This window comes from Myxine glutinosa, chromosome 13 (genome assembly GCF_964187855.1).
Source record: "Myxine glutinosa chromosome 13, kmMyxGlut1.1, whole genome shotgun sequence".
In the NCBI taxonomy this organism is placed as follows: domain Eukaryota; kingdom Metazoa; phylum Chordata; class Myxini; order Myxiniformes; family Myxinidae; genus Myxine; species Myxine glutinosa.
In genome coordinates, this window is record NC_136273.1 from 75,584,111 (window position 1) to 75,600,338 (window position 16,228).

A 16,228-nucleotide genomic window follows, 5' to 3' on the forward strand; every position below is an offset into this window, starting at 1 on the left:
TACGTGGTTCTGCCACTATTTTTGTTTTAACATAAAAGCCTTAAAAACCACAAAAAACACGTCCTGGCGAGGGTCTGCAATCTCTGATTGCTCTTTCTAGTTGTTCTTGAATTCATTTTCTCTGGTTGTGTTTCGAGAATAAATCCGTTTGGTTATAAAATCTACAAGTTATAAGGTCCTCGTGATTCTCCTCAGGTCTGAGCGTGCATATACCGCCAATAATTAATTGAACAGAGCCTCGGAGATAAAGCCTGTTTCGGTCCTTGTTGTCAGGAGCGGGATTCAAACCCTGCAAGACATTTGGTGTCCTGAGTGCAGATAGGACACATCCTGAGCACAACTTGAGTTGGTTGAGTGGTGCCATGGTCCGCATCTCTCGGACAGCATGTTCCCTTTTTTTCAAAAACTCGCCAGATTTTCTGTATTCTGTATTTTTTCGCCCAAATTTTTTTTTTTCTGGAAGTTCACTGCCAAAAATATTTAAAAGGCCTTGAATATCCCTTGGAGCACAGTCAAGACAATCATTAAGGAGTGGAAGGCGTATCGTACCACCAAGACCCTGCCTAGATCAGGCCGTCCCACCAAACTGGATGACCAAGCAAGGAGGAGTCTGATCAGAGAGGCCACTAAGACGCCAATGGCAACTTCGAGCGACAGGACTTTGTGGCAAAGACTGGTCACTGTGTGCATATGACAACAATATCCCAAGCTATCTACAAGTCTGTCCTGTACAGTAAGATGGCAAGAAGGAAGCCATTACTCAAAAAGCCCACCTTGAGTCCCATTTGAGGTATGCAAAAAAAAGATTCCTGAGATTCCAAAGCCATGCAGCAAAAAGTTTTGTGGCTTGACAAAACATTTTTGCTTAAATGCAAAATGTTATGTTTGGCAGAAACCCAACACAGCACATCACCAAAGAACACCATCCCTACATTGAAGCATGGTGGTGGTAGCATCATATTATGGGGATGTTTGTCATCAGCAGGGACTGGGGCATTTGTCAGGATAGAAAGGAAAATGGAGCAAAATGCAGAACAATCCTGGAGGAAAACCTGCTGCCCTCTGCAAGAAAGCTGAAATTGGGACGGAGGTTCACTTTTCAGCATGATAACGACCCGAGTTCTGTGTTTAGCCGCATGTCAGAATAAGTGCGTATCTGTGTCCCCACCACGAGGGGGCGGGGCATGCTAATTAGTACAGGGATTACGGGTAAAATTCCCTTGTGTGTCGTTCCCTCTGTGAGCAACCCAGTGTCCCTTATGGCAATGCACCCCCAAAGACATTAGATAGGCCCATTAGTGCACCACACATTAAATAATACCCCCGCCACCACAATGACTTGGAAAGAGCACCAGCAAGTGGCCGCGCAGTGTTACACCATGGCAGGCAGACATCGTACAGGCAGGCTGAGGCCCGCCCATCTTGCGAAGGATTGGTCGAGGGAGGGCGGTGACGTCAGAGGAGAGGGAGACCACAAACGGCGAGCCGACATTTTGTCCTCTCGTGCTGGGATCCCATAGCGAGCGGTCGCATTTTTGACTTTGTCAGCGTTGACGTCCCTATTTGTTCCCTCTTGTTCTGGATGCGATAGTAAATGGTCGGAAACCGACATTTGCTCCCTCTTTTCCTTCTGGTTCTGGTTTCTCTTGTGGTTGGACTGCCTATTGCTCTGGAGCCTGCCTGCAAGTGAGGGTGGACGATTGGCGTTCTGGTCCTCGGCGCAGGTGGTTGCGTGCCGGCCTTGTCTCCTCGTTCCCCTGTTCGTTGGCATCGGGGATTGAAGCAGCTGACAGGCAGAAATGACGCGTGTATGAGCAAGGCTTTCCGTTGTAGCGTGGCGAGCGAGGCGCTCGGTGAAGCCCGACGGCACGCTAACTGGGGCGCATCGAGGCCTGCCTCCCGCCAACATCGGGGCTGCGGCGGGCTTGTGCGCTTGGAGCCGTCGATCCCTGACATCCAGGCAGACTGAGATAAGCTCACATCCACAAACACGACATTTTATTTTATTTAATTCTTTCCCCTGTGTTGTTGTTGAAGTGAGGTGTGCGGGATCCCGATTTAGGACATTTATTTACCGGCGTGTCCATTGTCCTCGGGTTCTGTTCAATAAACGTGTTTCTTTTTGTACCATAAATTCCGTTTTCGTTTGCTTGATTTCATTTCCTACCGAATCGAAGACTGCTCGGAACGCTTCAGGTAAGAGCTTGCCGCTTCTTCCTCTTCCTTCTTCCTCCCGTGCTTGCATAGTCAAATCTGTCATTGAATAAATGCCTCCATTAAAGTTCGTTATGCCATCCATGATCCCACGGTATTAACCGAAGGCAATCGCGCGGCAGTACACATCGTAATTCACAGATTGGGGATAGACAAAGAAGGATCACTGGAATGGCTAAGAAGAGGTCAACTCAACTGGGATGGAGACCAAATCATTATTAATGCCCAAGACCAAGGACACTATACCAATGGATTTAAAAAGATGGCAGGACTGATTCAATTGGACAAGTGTAGATTCTGCAAGGTAGAAACAGAAAGCACAAGTGTCGAGTCTGCAGAAATTTCAATATCCTAGTTTCACAAAGCTCATGGAAACATGAACCAAAAGCAGTCATTGAAAACAAGGACATAACGCTCACGTATGACCTGATGATCCCATCTAGCATGAACATAGAAGACAAAGCACTGCGACCAGACAAAGTACTCAGGAACAAAAAGGAAAAGACAGCATGGCTGCTTGAGATATCTGTACCCAGCGATTTTGGCATAAATAATGCAGAAATCAAGAAAATGACGAAATACCAGGACCTCAAGAATGAAGTGAAAAGATCCGGGAGACTGAAGAGCACGGAAATGGCACCAGTGATAAATGGGGCAACGGGAATGATAAAGAAGAACCTTACAGAGATCGTAAAACCCATCCCTGGGAACATTACCACAAACGAACTCCAGTTGAAGGCTATATGGGGCTCAGTGACGATCCTGAAGAGTCCTTGGAACAAAACTCTGAGAACAACACAACTTCACAACTTCGACCATGAATCACAATCCTTCACCGAAGCTGGGGGCGGAGGTACTTTGAGTCCTGGGTGGACTCGGTTGCACCTTCTAAAACCAAAATTATGGAGAAAACAACCAATGACGCACTGACGAGACAAACACTAAACACAGCCACTGAGCGTGGAGGAAGTAATTGTGAAGTAATGATGATACTTTGAAGTAACAGTGATTTATGTCTCAGTTCTTTATTTTTTTATTTTTTTTTACATGTAATTTCAATCACCATTCAGACATGTTTGCCCAGAGTTGCTTCCTTTTTGTTTACCACATACCAAAACGAAAGAATGTATAGAGATGAATTACCATCATATGTCTGATTAATAAAAACCAAAATTGTGCTTTATATTTAAAAAAAATTTATCTTGCAAACAAATAAATTCCGTTTCTGTTCAATGAACTTTGGTAAGGAGATGAGAGTTTGTAGAAGACGAAGCACATTGTTTCATTTGGCATCAAGAATATTGTTACAGATTCGTCACTTCCGTTGTTGTGGCTTTCATCCACTGTAAATATTTTTGATTCCATGTACTACTAGTACCGACTGCAAAGCCGCAATGAGCCGGCGAAGCCAAAACCTCTTGCCACTATTTTACCCATCACTATGGCATCAGTAGGTTAGGTAGTTGGTAGTAGGTAGGTGTAGTAGGTACCGTACCTGGTAAGACTTGGTAAAAGAGAAGAGCAGACAGTCCTCCCCAATGGCAATACCTGGCAGTGTCCATATGTTTATACCTCTCCCACCCCCCCCCTTCACATGCCTCCCCCCCTTCACATGCCTCCCCCCTTCACATGCCTCCCCCCAAAGCCCTCTCCCTCCCACAGATCTCTCGATGTCTCCATGTCTCTCGGTCCCTGCTCTCAAATGTTGTGTTTGTGTCCTTCCCCCTCTCTCCCCATCTTGTCTACCGCTCCCGATGTTATTTGTTTTATGTGTCTGTTTGTCTTTCTGTGTGATTAATTTTCGCTCTTTCACGAGCCTCGATCTTGTATACAAAAAAAAAAAAAAAAAAAAAAAAAAAAAATACCTGCATACAATAAATGTCACAAGAAGCTTAAGGAAGTAACTATACGATGTGCTAGCTCAATGCCTATTTTAAGAAATTTTAACTGGGCTTAACATACGTTTTCACAGTAAGTGTGTAGTCTTCTAACTTCAGTCGCTGTCAGGCGCCAGGGCTGGTTCTCTGACTCTCCGGGCACGGCAGCTTCCTCCACCAGAAGACGTTAGCTTGCAGTGATTAATTCGGTGAATTCCGTCTCAACTTCGGATATTTCCGGCCGTGAAAAACTATGCGTATTTCTAAACTAAATATGTAAACCGCTTATACCATATTTCTGGCCGTGAAAAACTATCCCATACGGCCGCGAGATTTCTAAAAAACAATTATTCGTCAATGTTAGAATATTTGACGCCGTTTTCACCGTCCGAAATGCGTAATAATATTTTTTCAAATGCTCGAATCTCATTGGTTCTGGTGTTTGATGACGATTTTCGTTGAAGATAACGAGGTTGGTCTTAACGTATTTTAATTACTAATTAGAGGTTTCATTAGATTGTGAATCAAAGAACGACGGGTGAAACAAACTCCTATTGAACTTTTTCGCAATTGTTTTATGCAAACTTCCGCATCCGGTCGATGGCGGCCACCATTGAGTGATTTCATTTTAGAAATATTTTTGCAAATGCTCGACTCTCATTGGGTCCGGTGTTTGGTGACACATTTTGTTGAAGATAACCAGGCCCGTGCGGGCCGATGTTGGGCTTAAATTATTTTATTAATACATTGGAGGTGCATAAGATTGTGAATCAAACGATGACGGGTGAAGGAAACTCCTAATGAACGTTTTAAATTTGTTATGCATACTTCCGCATCCGCAAGATGGCTGCCTCCACTGCGCTTCGGATTCTCGAGCCAAGGCATAATCAGGTTTTCAACATAATACGTACTCGTTTATTGACAACACTGGCTTCGCCGGCTATTATTGTTTTCAAAAGGTTTATTGTTTATGAACTGTTTTCAAAAGGTAAAAAAGTTAGAGTTAAAAGAAACCGGAAACCGGATCGGGAACCGGGTGACAACGAAGAGGAAGAGGAAAAAAGAAAAGAAGGCGGAGCAAGTGAGTTCGCCAAGAAAGCCGAGCTGCTTTGAGGTCTGAGCGAACGTTGATGAACGAGAGCCACGAGTGAACTTTGGGTTTCCCAGGAAAGGGATTCCTGCGCCAGAGTTGTTATCGCTGTGACAGATCAACCTGCATGTCAGGTTTTGCGGTGGATTCTGAAGTGAATCATCGTCATCATCGTCGTGCCGTTACAACACGAGAATGGGCCGTCGGCCATTTTGACTCACGCAGGACTTGCGCTTCGCTCAAGGTTTCATCTCGCTTCGACCATTTTCACCGCATTCAGACGTTTATCTGGTGTGTGTGTGTGCAACGTGGCTTTTGAAGGTTAATTTTGCGGTTCGTCGACTGTGAGCCGTGGAACGTCCATACCCGAGGGTGTGATTTCCCAGTCGCCTGGAGGACGCCTTTGGATTTCCCAGTCGCCTTAAGGGCACCTTTGCGCAGCTTTGGCCACGTGTCTGTGACTGTCATCCGAACGGGATTCTGGTCTCGATTGGACATTGTTCTGACGATCGCTGGAGCGGATCGACTTTGGCTTGAAGCCGGAAACAACTTTGGCTTGAAGCCGGGATTAGAGACATTGGGAATCTTCTTCTTTTCGCTCACTTGGAGCACAGTGAGTTATATTGTACGAACCTGATGGTACCATCATAGGAAATATATATTGGTTGTACAATTGATTACTATTGTTGTTGTACTGTTATTGTGTGATCTTAATACAATACTTGTTTGTTTGTAACAATTGGTGTGGTTTCACCATTGATCTTTGACATACAGAATAACACATTTTTCTGCCGTGACTCCTCTCGGGGATCGGAGGTACACCGTGACCAGGGGGTTTGGGGAGGAGCACGTAACAATATGGACTTGCAGTTTTTATAAGATACTGAGTGTGGGTGGATGGATGCACGACCAGAAGGATTCCCTACCCTGCTTTCTTTGGGCACACTTCCACACAACAATGACGTCACTGGTCTTACATCATGGGCGGAGCACTGGGTAGAGCAAAAATATTTTCAATTTTTTATTTTAATGACGCCTTTATTTATTTCAGATATACGGAAAGGCACAATACTTCATTCCAAGGTGGAAAGTTTTGGTAATACTCTGAAAATATAACCCGGAGTGTTCCTTCTAAAACCTTAATGTAGTATACGGGTTATGAAGACCCACCCTACCAATGTCCTTTAATATTGATGTCAGCATGCACAATATCGAACATTTCAAACGCATTTGGGTTTTTACATTGCACCCAATAGTAAATGCAAACACTTTTACATGCTTTAACGCCAAACATTATGACATGCTTGGTGTATCCTATCCACATATGCTGTTCATGCGGTGATCATTGGCATCCATATTTCTTAGCTCATGAGACAAGCAATCATCTGGGAACCTACACGTGTCTTGGGGATTTTCGATCATGCTGGAGGTACCTGTTCACCTCTTTTTTGTTTTTTTTTCGGTCCTCGGCACAACAGCAATCGCCTAAACCCTTGACGAAAGTTTTCCCCAAAACAACCGTACAGCAATGGGTTTATGCAGCTGTTGACAACCGGCATCATGTTCAAGTAATGCAAAACCACCAGAAGATTGTGTGTATCTGGCAAGTGAAACCTATTGAAAAGTATCCATATATGGCTGACGTGTATTGGTAACCAACAAACAACAAATGCCCCTACAATTAAAACTATGAGCCTCATCGTTTTCTCATTGCTATGCTTTCTGCTGTGAAAGCTGCGTGAGTTTCGGATGCTCTTCACGACCAGGATGTAGCAGATCACAATGACTGTAAGTGGAAGGAGGAACCCAAACATCGCGAATAACGAGATCGTGAACATGATCCAGTCGAACGATATTGTTGGCAACGCAGCTATTAAGGCTCCCAGCCAAATGAAGATGGCGCAGACCTTTGCACGGAATGGTGTACGCCACATGCGTGATTGCAGCGGGTGGACTATAGCAAGGTATCGGTCTATGCTCATGAACATAAGGAAAAAGATGCTGGCATTTTCATTCATTGCTATGATAAATATATGCATGACGTTTTGTTCATACATGGATCTAAAATGCACCATGCTGTTATACCATTGTACATCCCACAACCAAATAATCACCAAATGTTTGAAGACACTTATGATGAAAAGCAAGTCGGCCAGGGCGAGGTTTGCTATGAAAACATTTGCCACATTCCATGGCTTCAGAAATCGACAAAGAACAAACAACAAAAGTCCGTTTCCAATTGCTCCGAAAATGCAAAGTAAGACTGAGGGGAAAAATATCAATGCGCTATTAACATAGATCGGACACATTGTGGTGTCGTTCATGAGCAACAGATAATTGGAGATGTTGGATCCACATGTGAGGTTGGCACTGTCAGTGCTCCATGATTCCGCCATCGTGCTCAGAGTGTGTCAATCTGGAGCAGCAGAAATAATGTGTATTAAAAATAGGAATCCATTTCTTTTGTTTGCAAGTTATTATTATCAAGATCTGCTACAGCGTTGCTTGCAATGTCTGAATTGCACTCACCCTGAGAAACTGTCGCTACGAACCAACGCTGTGTTTGTGACGTCATTTTGAGGTTTTAATGACACTATGAACGAACAATAGGAAGGATTTAATTAATTTCATACACAAGGATAGTGAAACTTGTGGAATTTCCTTTGGAATGTTCTCTCCTCTTCAGGAACACTAAAAAGTGGATCCAAATGTATTATGTCTTGTGTTTAGGTCAATGGACGACCATAATGACCATAATGGGATAAATTTTATTGCAGTACAATATTAATTTTGCCCAGGCATGGCCAAACAGCTGGCCAGGCTCGACGAAACACCTGGCCAGGCACTGCAAAACAGATGGCAAGGCACCCCGAAACAGCTGGCCAGACACTGCAAAAGAGCTGGCCAGGCACCCCTAAACAGCTGGCTAGGCACCCTGAAACAGCTGGCCAGACACTGCAAAAGAGCTGGCTCGGCACTCCTAAACAGCTGGCTAGGCACCCCGAAACAGCTGGCCAGACACTGCAAAAGAGATGGCCAGGCACCCCGAAACAACTGGCCAGACACTGCAAAACAACTGGCCAAGCACCCCAAAACAGCTGGCTAGGCACTGCAAAACAGCTGGCCAGGCACCCCGAAACAGTTGGCCAGGAACCCCAAAACACCTGGCTCGGGACTGCAAAACAGCTGGCCGGGCACCCGAAACAGCTGGTCAGGCACCCGGAAACAGCTGGCCAGGCACCCCAAAACAGCTGGCCAGACACCGCAAAACAGCTGGCCAGGCACCCCGAAACAGCTGGCTAGGCACCCTGAAACAGCTGGCCAGGCACCCCGAAACAGCTGGCCAGGCACCCCGAAACAACTGGCCAGACACTGCAAAACAACTGGCCAGGCACCCCGAAACAGCTGGCTATGCACCCCGAAACAGTTGGTCAGACACTGCAAAAGAGTTGGCCAGGCACCCCAAAACAGCTGGCCAGGCACCCCAAAACAGCTGGCCAGGCACCGCGAAACAGCTGGCCAGACACTGCAAAACAGCTGGCCAGGCACCCCAAAACAGCTGGCCAGACACTGCAAAACAACTGGCCAGGCACCCCAAAACAGCTGGCTAGGCACCCTGAAACAGCTGGCCACGCACTACAAAACAGCTGGCCAGGCACCCCAAAACAGCTGGCCAGGCACCCCAAAACAGCTGGCCAGACACTGCAAAACAGCTGGCCAGGCACCCCAAAACAGCTGGCCAGACACTGCAAAACAGCTGGCCAGACACCCCGAAACAGCTGGCTAGGCACCCCGAAACAGCTGGCTAGGCACCCTGAAACAGCTGGCCAGGCACCCCAAAACAGCTGGCCAGGCACCCCAAAACAGCTGGCTAGGCACCCCGAAACAGCTGGCTAGGCACCCCGAAACAGCTGGCTAGGCACCCTGAAACAGCTGGCCAGGCACCCCAAAACAGCTGGCCAGACACCCCGAAACAGCTGGCCAGGCACCCCAAAACAGCTGGCCAGGCACCCCAAAACAGCTGGCTAGGCACCCCGAAACAGCTGGCTAGGCACCCTGAAACAGCTGGCCAGACACTGCAAAACGGCTGGCCAGGCACCCCGAAACAGCTGCCTAGGCACCCTGAAACAGCTGGCCAGGTGTTACACTCGTGGGGTGGATTGTTTAAAGATAATGCACTCATGGAGCTGGGCTTGCAATGACGAGAAGCTGTGATTGTTTGGATGTATATTATGTGAAATTCCGGCCAGGCTGTGAAACCAGGTTTGCTCTTTTCTTTCTTCCTTCCCTTTCGACTTTATTTTTATTCTTTTGTTAAAAAACAAACAAAGATCTTCCTTATCGACCTTCTCCCTCCCACCGGAGCTCGACATAATTGAATAGAGAAATAACCTCTGGGAGAAAGAAAGGAGAGGCTTATAGGAGGAAGAAGAGAGTGTCGTGTCGGTGGAGAAAGGCGAAAACAAACGCAGCACGTACGGTCCAAGTTTGATGAGAAACTCGGCCTGTATGGGCATTTTGAGGATTTTATTAATCTCTGAGGGCTGCCTGTTTGAGGGACAGTCGGTGCAGGAGAGATTGGGGTGGAGGAGGGTTTTATCGGTGCACATGGGATCGTGAGGAAAAGTGAGAGAGGGAGCCGAAGCATTTTCTCCTCGTCAAGTACCTTCTGAGCCGACCGGAGGCAACGTGCGGCTTCATGGTCTTGCAGAAACTCCTCTGGGCAAGTCGTTCGGGGAGTTTGAGGACACCCACTGAGAAAGAGAAGAGTGGAGGGGAGGCGCCACCCTCGGGACACGTGGCTGGGGCGAGGCAGCCAGGACGCCACCTGAAACAGGCCTGAATTTCCCTCCTCCTCTCCCGGTTTTATTTTACCTTTTATTTTCTTTATATCCTGGTGATTATATCTTTGTTATTTTGCCTTCCCTCTCTCCCCTTTGGGGTTAGCTAGGGTTACCGAGTGGGTCGTTTAATTGTCTTGTCTGTTTTGTCTTGGCGCCTGTCTGTCCTTTAATTACTTCATCTTTGCCGCTGCATGTCAGCGGGATTTTCTTTTCCTTATGATTTATCTATTCCTTGGTGATATACCCTGTGTTTTTCTTGATTTTGAGTAAAGTATTTGCATTATTCCACTGTTTTGAATTTGCATTGCATTTCTGGATTGGCATACTGTGTGTGTTTTGAGGAGTGGGGGGGGGGGGGGGGGTGCAATATTGTGTCAGCATTTGGATGGTAAATTCGGTCGGTCACTTCTGACTGCTCATACGGCGCGGCCCGCCCACGGGGAACATATTGGCCTCCCGAGCACATCAATTGGGATCTCCGCTGCAATAGGCAGTACCTGAGCCCTTCACGCAGGGGCCAGGTCATAACAAGTTGTGCCAGGAGTGGGATGGTAGATCGTCTTAGGGAGGCAAAGATAAAGGAGGAGAGTATTGACATGGACAAATCCGAAGTTCAATTTGAGTAAAAGTGGGAAAGGGTAACTGAGTCCAGCCAGCTGGAGGGTGCTAAAACATTTTCTCCCGGCCGCCCATTCGATCACAGTTGCCCAAGAACCGGCAGTGGCAGCAAGTTGATGTCGCCCATGCCGAGGGACATCGGCCAGCAGTTGAGTTCCATAATGGCCATACTGGGGGTGAAAACTGGGAAAATGGATGCTCAGAGGGCTGAAATAAATGAGAAGATGGATGTTCAGAAAGCTGAAATAAATGAGAAGATGGATGCTCAAAGAGCTGAAATGACCGAGAAGATTGATGCTCAGAGGGCTGAGGCCAAAAACATGAAAGGACAGATGACTGGACTTAAGGAAGAAATGGAAACTCGTTTCCAAGTAATGGAGAAGAAGTTGGAAGGGATTAGGATAGATAAAATTAAAGAACAGAATACGTTGTGGATGGGGGACATATCGCAACCCGGGACTGCCTCCAAATCTGCTGTAGGGCTAAGCAGGCTTAATGCTTCCGTTCCCATGGGGATGATGGTGGGTAACGCATGCAGTCGAGACATCACAGGTGCCCCCTATAATGGGGAAGGAAACGTAGAGGCATATTTAGCACAATTTGAGTCCGTTGGCGGGTTGAACAGTTGGACAGTTGGTCAAAAGGTGGCTATGCTGGTAGCGTCATTGAGAGGAAGGGCATTGGGGATACTGAATGGCCGGCTAGAAGACCCACTGGGCTATGATTAAGTGGTGCAATGCCTCACAAGACGTTTCGGGACAGCACATCAGGTTGAGTTGGCATGGGTACAGCTCACACAGCGGAAGTGGCGACCCCCGGAGACGTTCCAGAATCTGGCGGGTGACATTGAATGCTTAGTAAAGCTGGTTTACCCGGAGGTGAAGGGACCGGGATTTGAAAATCTGGCTCGTGAGTATTTCATCGCAGCCATAGGTGGGGAATTGCAATCACAAGTTCATCGACAACGACCTCAGGGTCTGTATCATGCGGCGGCAATTGCTTCTGAATTGCGGATCATTAATACACAGCAGGCGCCCCATACGCAACGGGCAGTAATTCTTCAGGCACATCACCTAGGAACCGAAGAGGTGCAGACTCCCAAGCGGTATGAAGGACCGGCTGACGGTATTGAAAGGGGAGAAGGTCACGCCACCAAACAGGATATGCAGAGACTTCGTGAGGTGATACAGCAGGGTTTTGGGACCTTAGGGAAGCAACCTTGGGGGTGTGGGGGGGGGGGGACCACCAGGAAACAGGGTGTTCTCTGATCCACGGTGAAGGAACCCCACATGCTGGCGGTGCGGAATATGGGGCCATTTGCAATCGGAGTGTAGGTGGCACGGACGTAAACAGGAGTTCACAGGAGGAATGGGACCCAGACTGGATGTAAATGAAACATCCATGGCAGTCGCTCCGATAGGTGGGGGGGCCGGGGGGGGCATTGGGCCATATCGCAGAAGGGAGATCAGAGGCCCCAAGACGAGATGGATCTAGTCATTCGGGAAACCGGACGTAGCCAGTCGTGTGGGGCAACACCCGGCTGTGAATGGGGGAAGCCTCAGTCATGGTGCTTGGTTTGAGTGGAGTTGGGGAACAGCTACAGAATGTCGCAGTTTCTTGTACAGTAGAGGGGAAACAGATTCGAGCAATTATGGATACGGGGGAGAATGCAACCGTTGTACATCCGGACATGCTATGACACACAAGCCCTGGGAAAGCAGTTTAAGGAGGGAGACCTGGTGTGGGTGAGCAACATGAGGCGGCGGTGAGGGCTCTGTCGCAAGTTTGCCGATCATTGGCAGGATCCGTGTCTCGTGATGAAGCAAGAAAATGACGTAATTTATCGCGTGCGGCAAGGACAGCGAGTTGCGCCACGCGTCCTCCACCGGAACAGGCTGAGGGAATATAATGGGGACTCCATCCCTGAGTGGATAGGATTCGGCCAAAAGAAGTTGAGGAAGGGACCGAAAACCCACACTCCAAATAACTGTACCCCACCAAAGCATGACCCAGGGGATGGAATCGTAATAGCAATTTGTCTGGCCAAAGTGGCATGGGAAAACGCAATATTCAGCGTCCAGCTTATCTCTGCGACTATGACTTGACTTGAGAGGATGCGGGGATAGGTCTATCGGGAGGGGTTGTTGTCCTTGTTCCCCCCTTCCCTCCCCTAGATTCGGCGGAAACTACTTGCAATATTCCTCGTGGCGTTCCCCATCTTCGCCTCAAGCTTGGAAGAGAGAGTGGGGGAGGGGTGCAAGTTGGTTACCTGGCTTGCTGTCGCTTGAATCCTGTAAACCATCAGGACGCAACAGTTGTTTTTTTTGTTTATTATTATTTTTTCTTTTTTAAACTGTGCCATGCGACTATATTGTGATGGAGGACCATGGTCCCTATGTTTCGAATTTTGTGTAAGTATATGTTCTGTGTTCTAGGACTAAACAGGGGAAGTGTAGGGAACACGCATTTACTTAAATTTGATTATATAGTAGAGCCGGGACAGCTCTGGAAGAAGGATGGGAGCAGTGTTACACTTGTGGGGTGGATTATTTAATGATGGTACACTCATGGGGCTGGGATTACAATGACGAGAAGCTGTGATCGTTTGGGTGTATATTATGTGAAATTCCAGGCAGGCTGTGAATCCAGGTTTGCTCTTTTCTTTCTTCCTTCCCTTTTGACTTTATTTTTATTCTTTTGTGAAAAAACAAACAAAGATCTTCTTTATCAACCTTCTCCATCCCACCAGAGCTCTACATAATTGAATAGAGAAAGAACCTCTGTGAGAAAGAAAGAAGAGGATGAGAGGAGGAAGAAGAGTGCATCGTGTCGGTGGAGAAAGGTGAAAACGAACGCAGCACGTACGGTCTAAGTTTGATGAGAAACTCAGCCTGTGTGAGCTTTTTGAGGATTTGATTAATCTCTCTGAGGGCTGCCTGTTGGAGCGACAGTCGGTGCAGGAGAGATTGGGGTGGAGGAGGGTTTACTCGGTGCACGTGGGATTGTGAGGAAAAGTGGGAGAGGGAGCCGAAGCGTTTTCTCCTCATCAAGTACCGTCTGAGCCAACTGGAGGCAACGTGTGGCTTCATGGTCTTGCAGAAACTGCTCTGGGCAAGTTGTTCGTGGAGTTTGAGGACACCCACTGAGAAAGAGAAGAGAAGAGTGGAGTGGAGGCGCCCCCCTCGGGACACGTGGCTGGGGCGAGGCGGCCAGGACGCCAACTGAAACAGGCCTGAATTTCCCTCCTCCTCTCCTCCCCTCCCAGTTTTATTTTACCTTTTATTTTCTTTATATCCTGACAAATATTTCTTTGTTATTTTTCCTTCCCTCCCTCCCCTTTGGGATTAGCTAGGGATACCAGGTGGGTCGTTTAATTGTCTTGTCTGTTTTGTCTTGGCACCTGTCTGTCCTTTAATTACTTGATCTGTGCCGCTGCATATCAGCAGGATTTCTTTTCCTTACGATTTATCTATTCCTTGGTGATATACCCTGTGTTTTTCTTGATTTTGAGTAAAGTATTTGCATTTATTCCCCTGTTTTGAATTTGCATTGCATTTCTGGATTGGCATACTGTGTGTGTGTTGAAGAGTGGGGTGGTGGGGGGGGGGGGGGGGGTGTAAAATTGCATCAGCATTTGGATGGTAACTTCGTTCGGTCACTTCTGATTGCTCATACGCCGTGACCCGCCCACGGGGAACGTATTGGCCTCCCGAGCCCATCGATTGGGATCTCCAGAGAAATAGGCAGTACCCCGAGCCCTTCATGCAGGGGCCAGGTCGTAACACCAGGTACCCCGAAACAGTTTGCTCGGTTGAGGTTCGAAAAGGGGACAGGAATTTTGAATTTGTTCAGCGTGTTGGTGATTACTTGCCTACTTTTTGCAAAGGACAGTCTTTTGCAAAAAAAAAAAAAAAAAAACAGTCTTGTATCTTTAACATCCACTAACAAATAGGACTAACCCAAGTTAATGTTCATCTGAAGGATGGCGCACACATTAATGCATCGCCCTGCCTGTGAAACATCAGGATGACACTTTAAAGCCAGGTTCTAACCGAGACTGGCAAACTCAGAGAGGTGAGTGTGCATACTTCTCGGCTTTCGCATCATAGATGTAATTTTAAATTATTTGTGCCTTTCTTTATGCGTTTGTATGTTATTCCTTCAAGGTCGAACCGCAGCACCCAGAGGAGTAGAGGAAAAATGTTGTTCCTGGACCAACCCTATTTCTCCATTCACTTACATGTAAATTTTCCTCTCCCCCTCACTTTTCTTCATTTCCCCTTAACACCTCTATTCCTACCCCCCTTGGTCTTATGGACCTTTTACTGTTAATATCATTGATCATTGTTGTTCAGTCTCTAAACCACTCAAACATCGATCCTACAAATATTTGTTTATGCATAGGAAATAATTTAATTCTCTTACCACTCCCTTCACCATCTAATATATTAACAAAGAAGATGTTTGAGCTTGGTTCTTTATCAAGATATTTTAACTGAGCTAAAATAAAATGATAGACCTCCCTCAATGTTCTTGTTTGAGCGCCTCCAGTGCCACACACCATTTTAAAATTAAAGTATATATTTTCCTGGCAACCATCAAAGTTTTCCGTCCACTCAAAAATATTTCCATCTTTTTTACCAAACTCACCGGTATTTAAATTAATTCTCTTATTTGTTTTGTGAACTTTTTTACCAGTTGCCTTTTCAATTATACCTATTTGATATTTTTCACATTCGTTATGTTTTCCATTTATATACCAAGGTTGGTTTCTTCTCCACTCTTTGGTTTGGTTGATACTTGGTTCTATCATTTATATATTCATAAAAAAGGCGGCAGTAGCCCCCTAAAACCCCTAACCCCATTATCTTATCACTTATATATATATATCTTATTACTAATATATATCTTATCATTTATATCTTATCACTTATATATATCTTATCATTTATATATATCTTATCACTTATATTTCTTATCACATATATATTTTAACACTTATAACCATAAGGGAGACTATCGATTCCATTTTCTAAAATAAACCTCTTATCATCAAAAGCCCCCAATGCTTTCTTATTCACCTCTCTGAATATAATTGATGTTTATAACTTCTTATTGAATTAATCTTTCTGAACTCTTCTTTCTTTGTTGTTAAACAATTATAATAATTTTCAAAGTTTATTGTTTCTTTAATAACATTTTTCTTTACACCTTTTAACTTCTTATCAGTCTTTTCAACGTTATTCACAATGTATTTATAAGCATAGGCCTTTGACCTCAATCCCACAAATTCACTAATAACATTTCCTCCTAATTCATCCTTGAACTTTCCAATCACCTTTTTATTTTTAGAAGAGAACAACTCACTCTCTGGACTATAATTACTAGTATCATAGATATTAATGTCCTCTTTCATGTCTGAATAAACATCATCAGTATTAATTTTCAAAATAAAACTATCTGTATCCATATAAAGTAGATTAACATCATTTTGATATTTCTTCCTTAAGTTATTATAAAAGTAATCATACATTAATGACTTTGATAAATCAAGAATTGATGTTCCAATATAAATAGGTTTATCC

The 16,228-nt window shown here is 45.7% G+C and overlaps 1 protein-coding gene across 1 annotated transcript; it reads right to left on the minus strand.

The window, feature by feature from the left end:
• Positions 1-6,450: 6,450 nt before the first annotated feature.
• LOC137438388 (somatostatin receptor type 5-like) lies at positions 6,451-7,199 on the minus strand. Its single transcript, XM_068133507.2, has one exon. The coding sequence runs from the start codon at positions 7,197-7,199 to the stop codon at positions 6,600-6,602; it is 600 nt and encodes a 199-aa protein (XP_067989608.2). The 3' UTR covers positions 6,451-6,599.
• Positions 7,200-16,228: the final 9,029 nt, after the last annotated feature.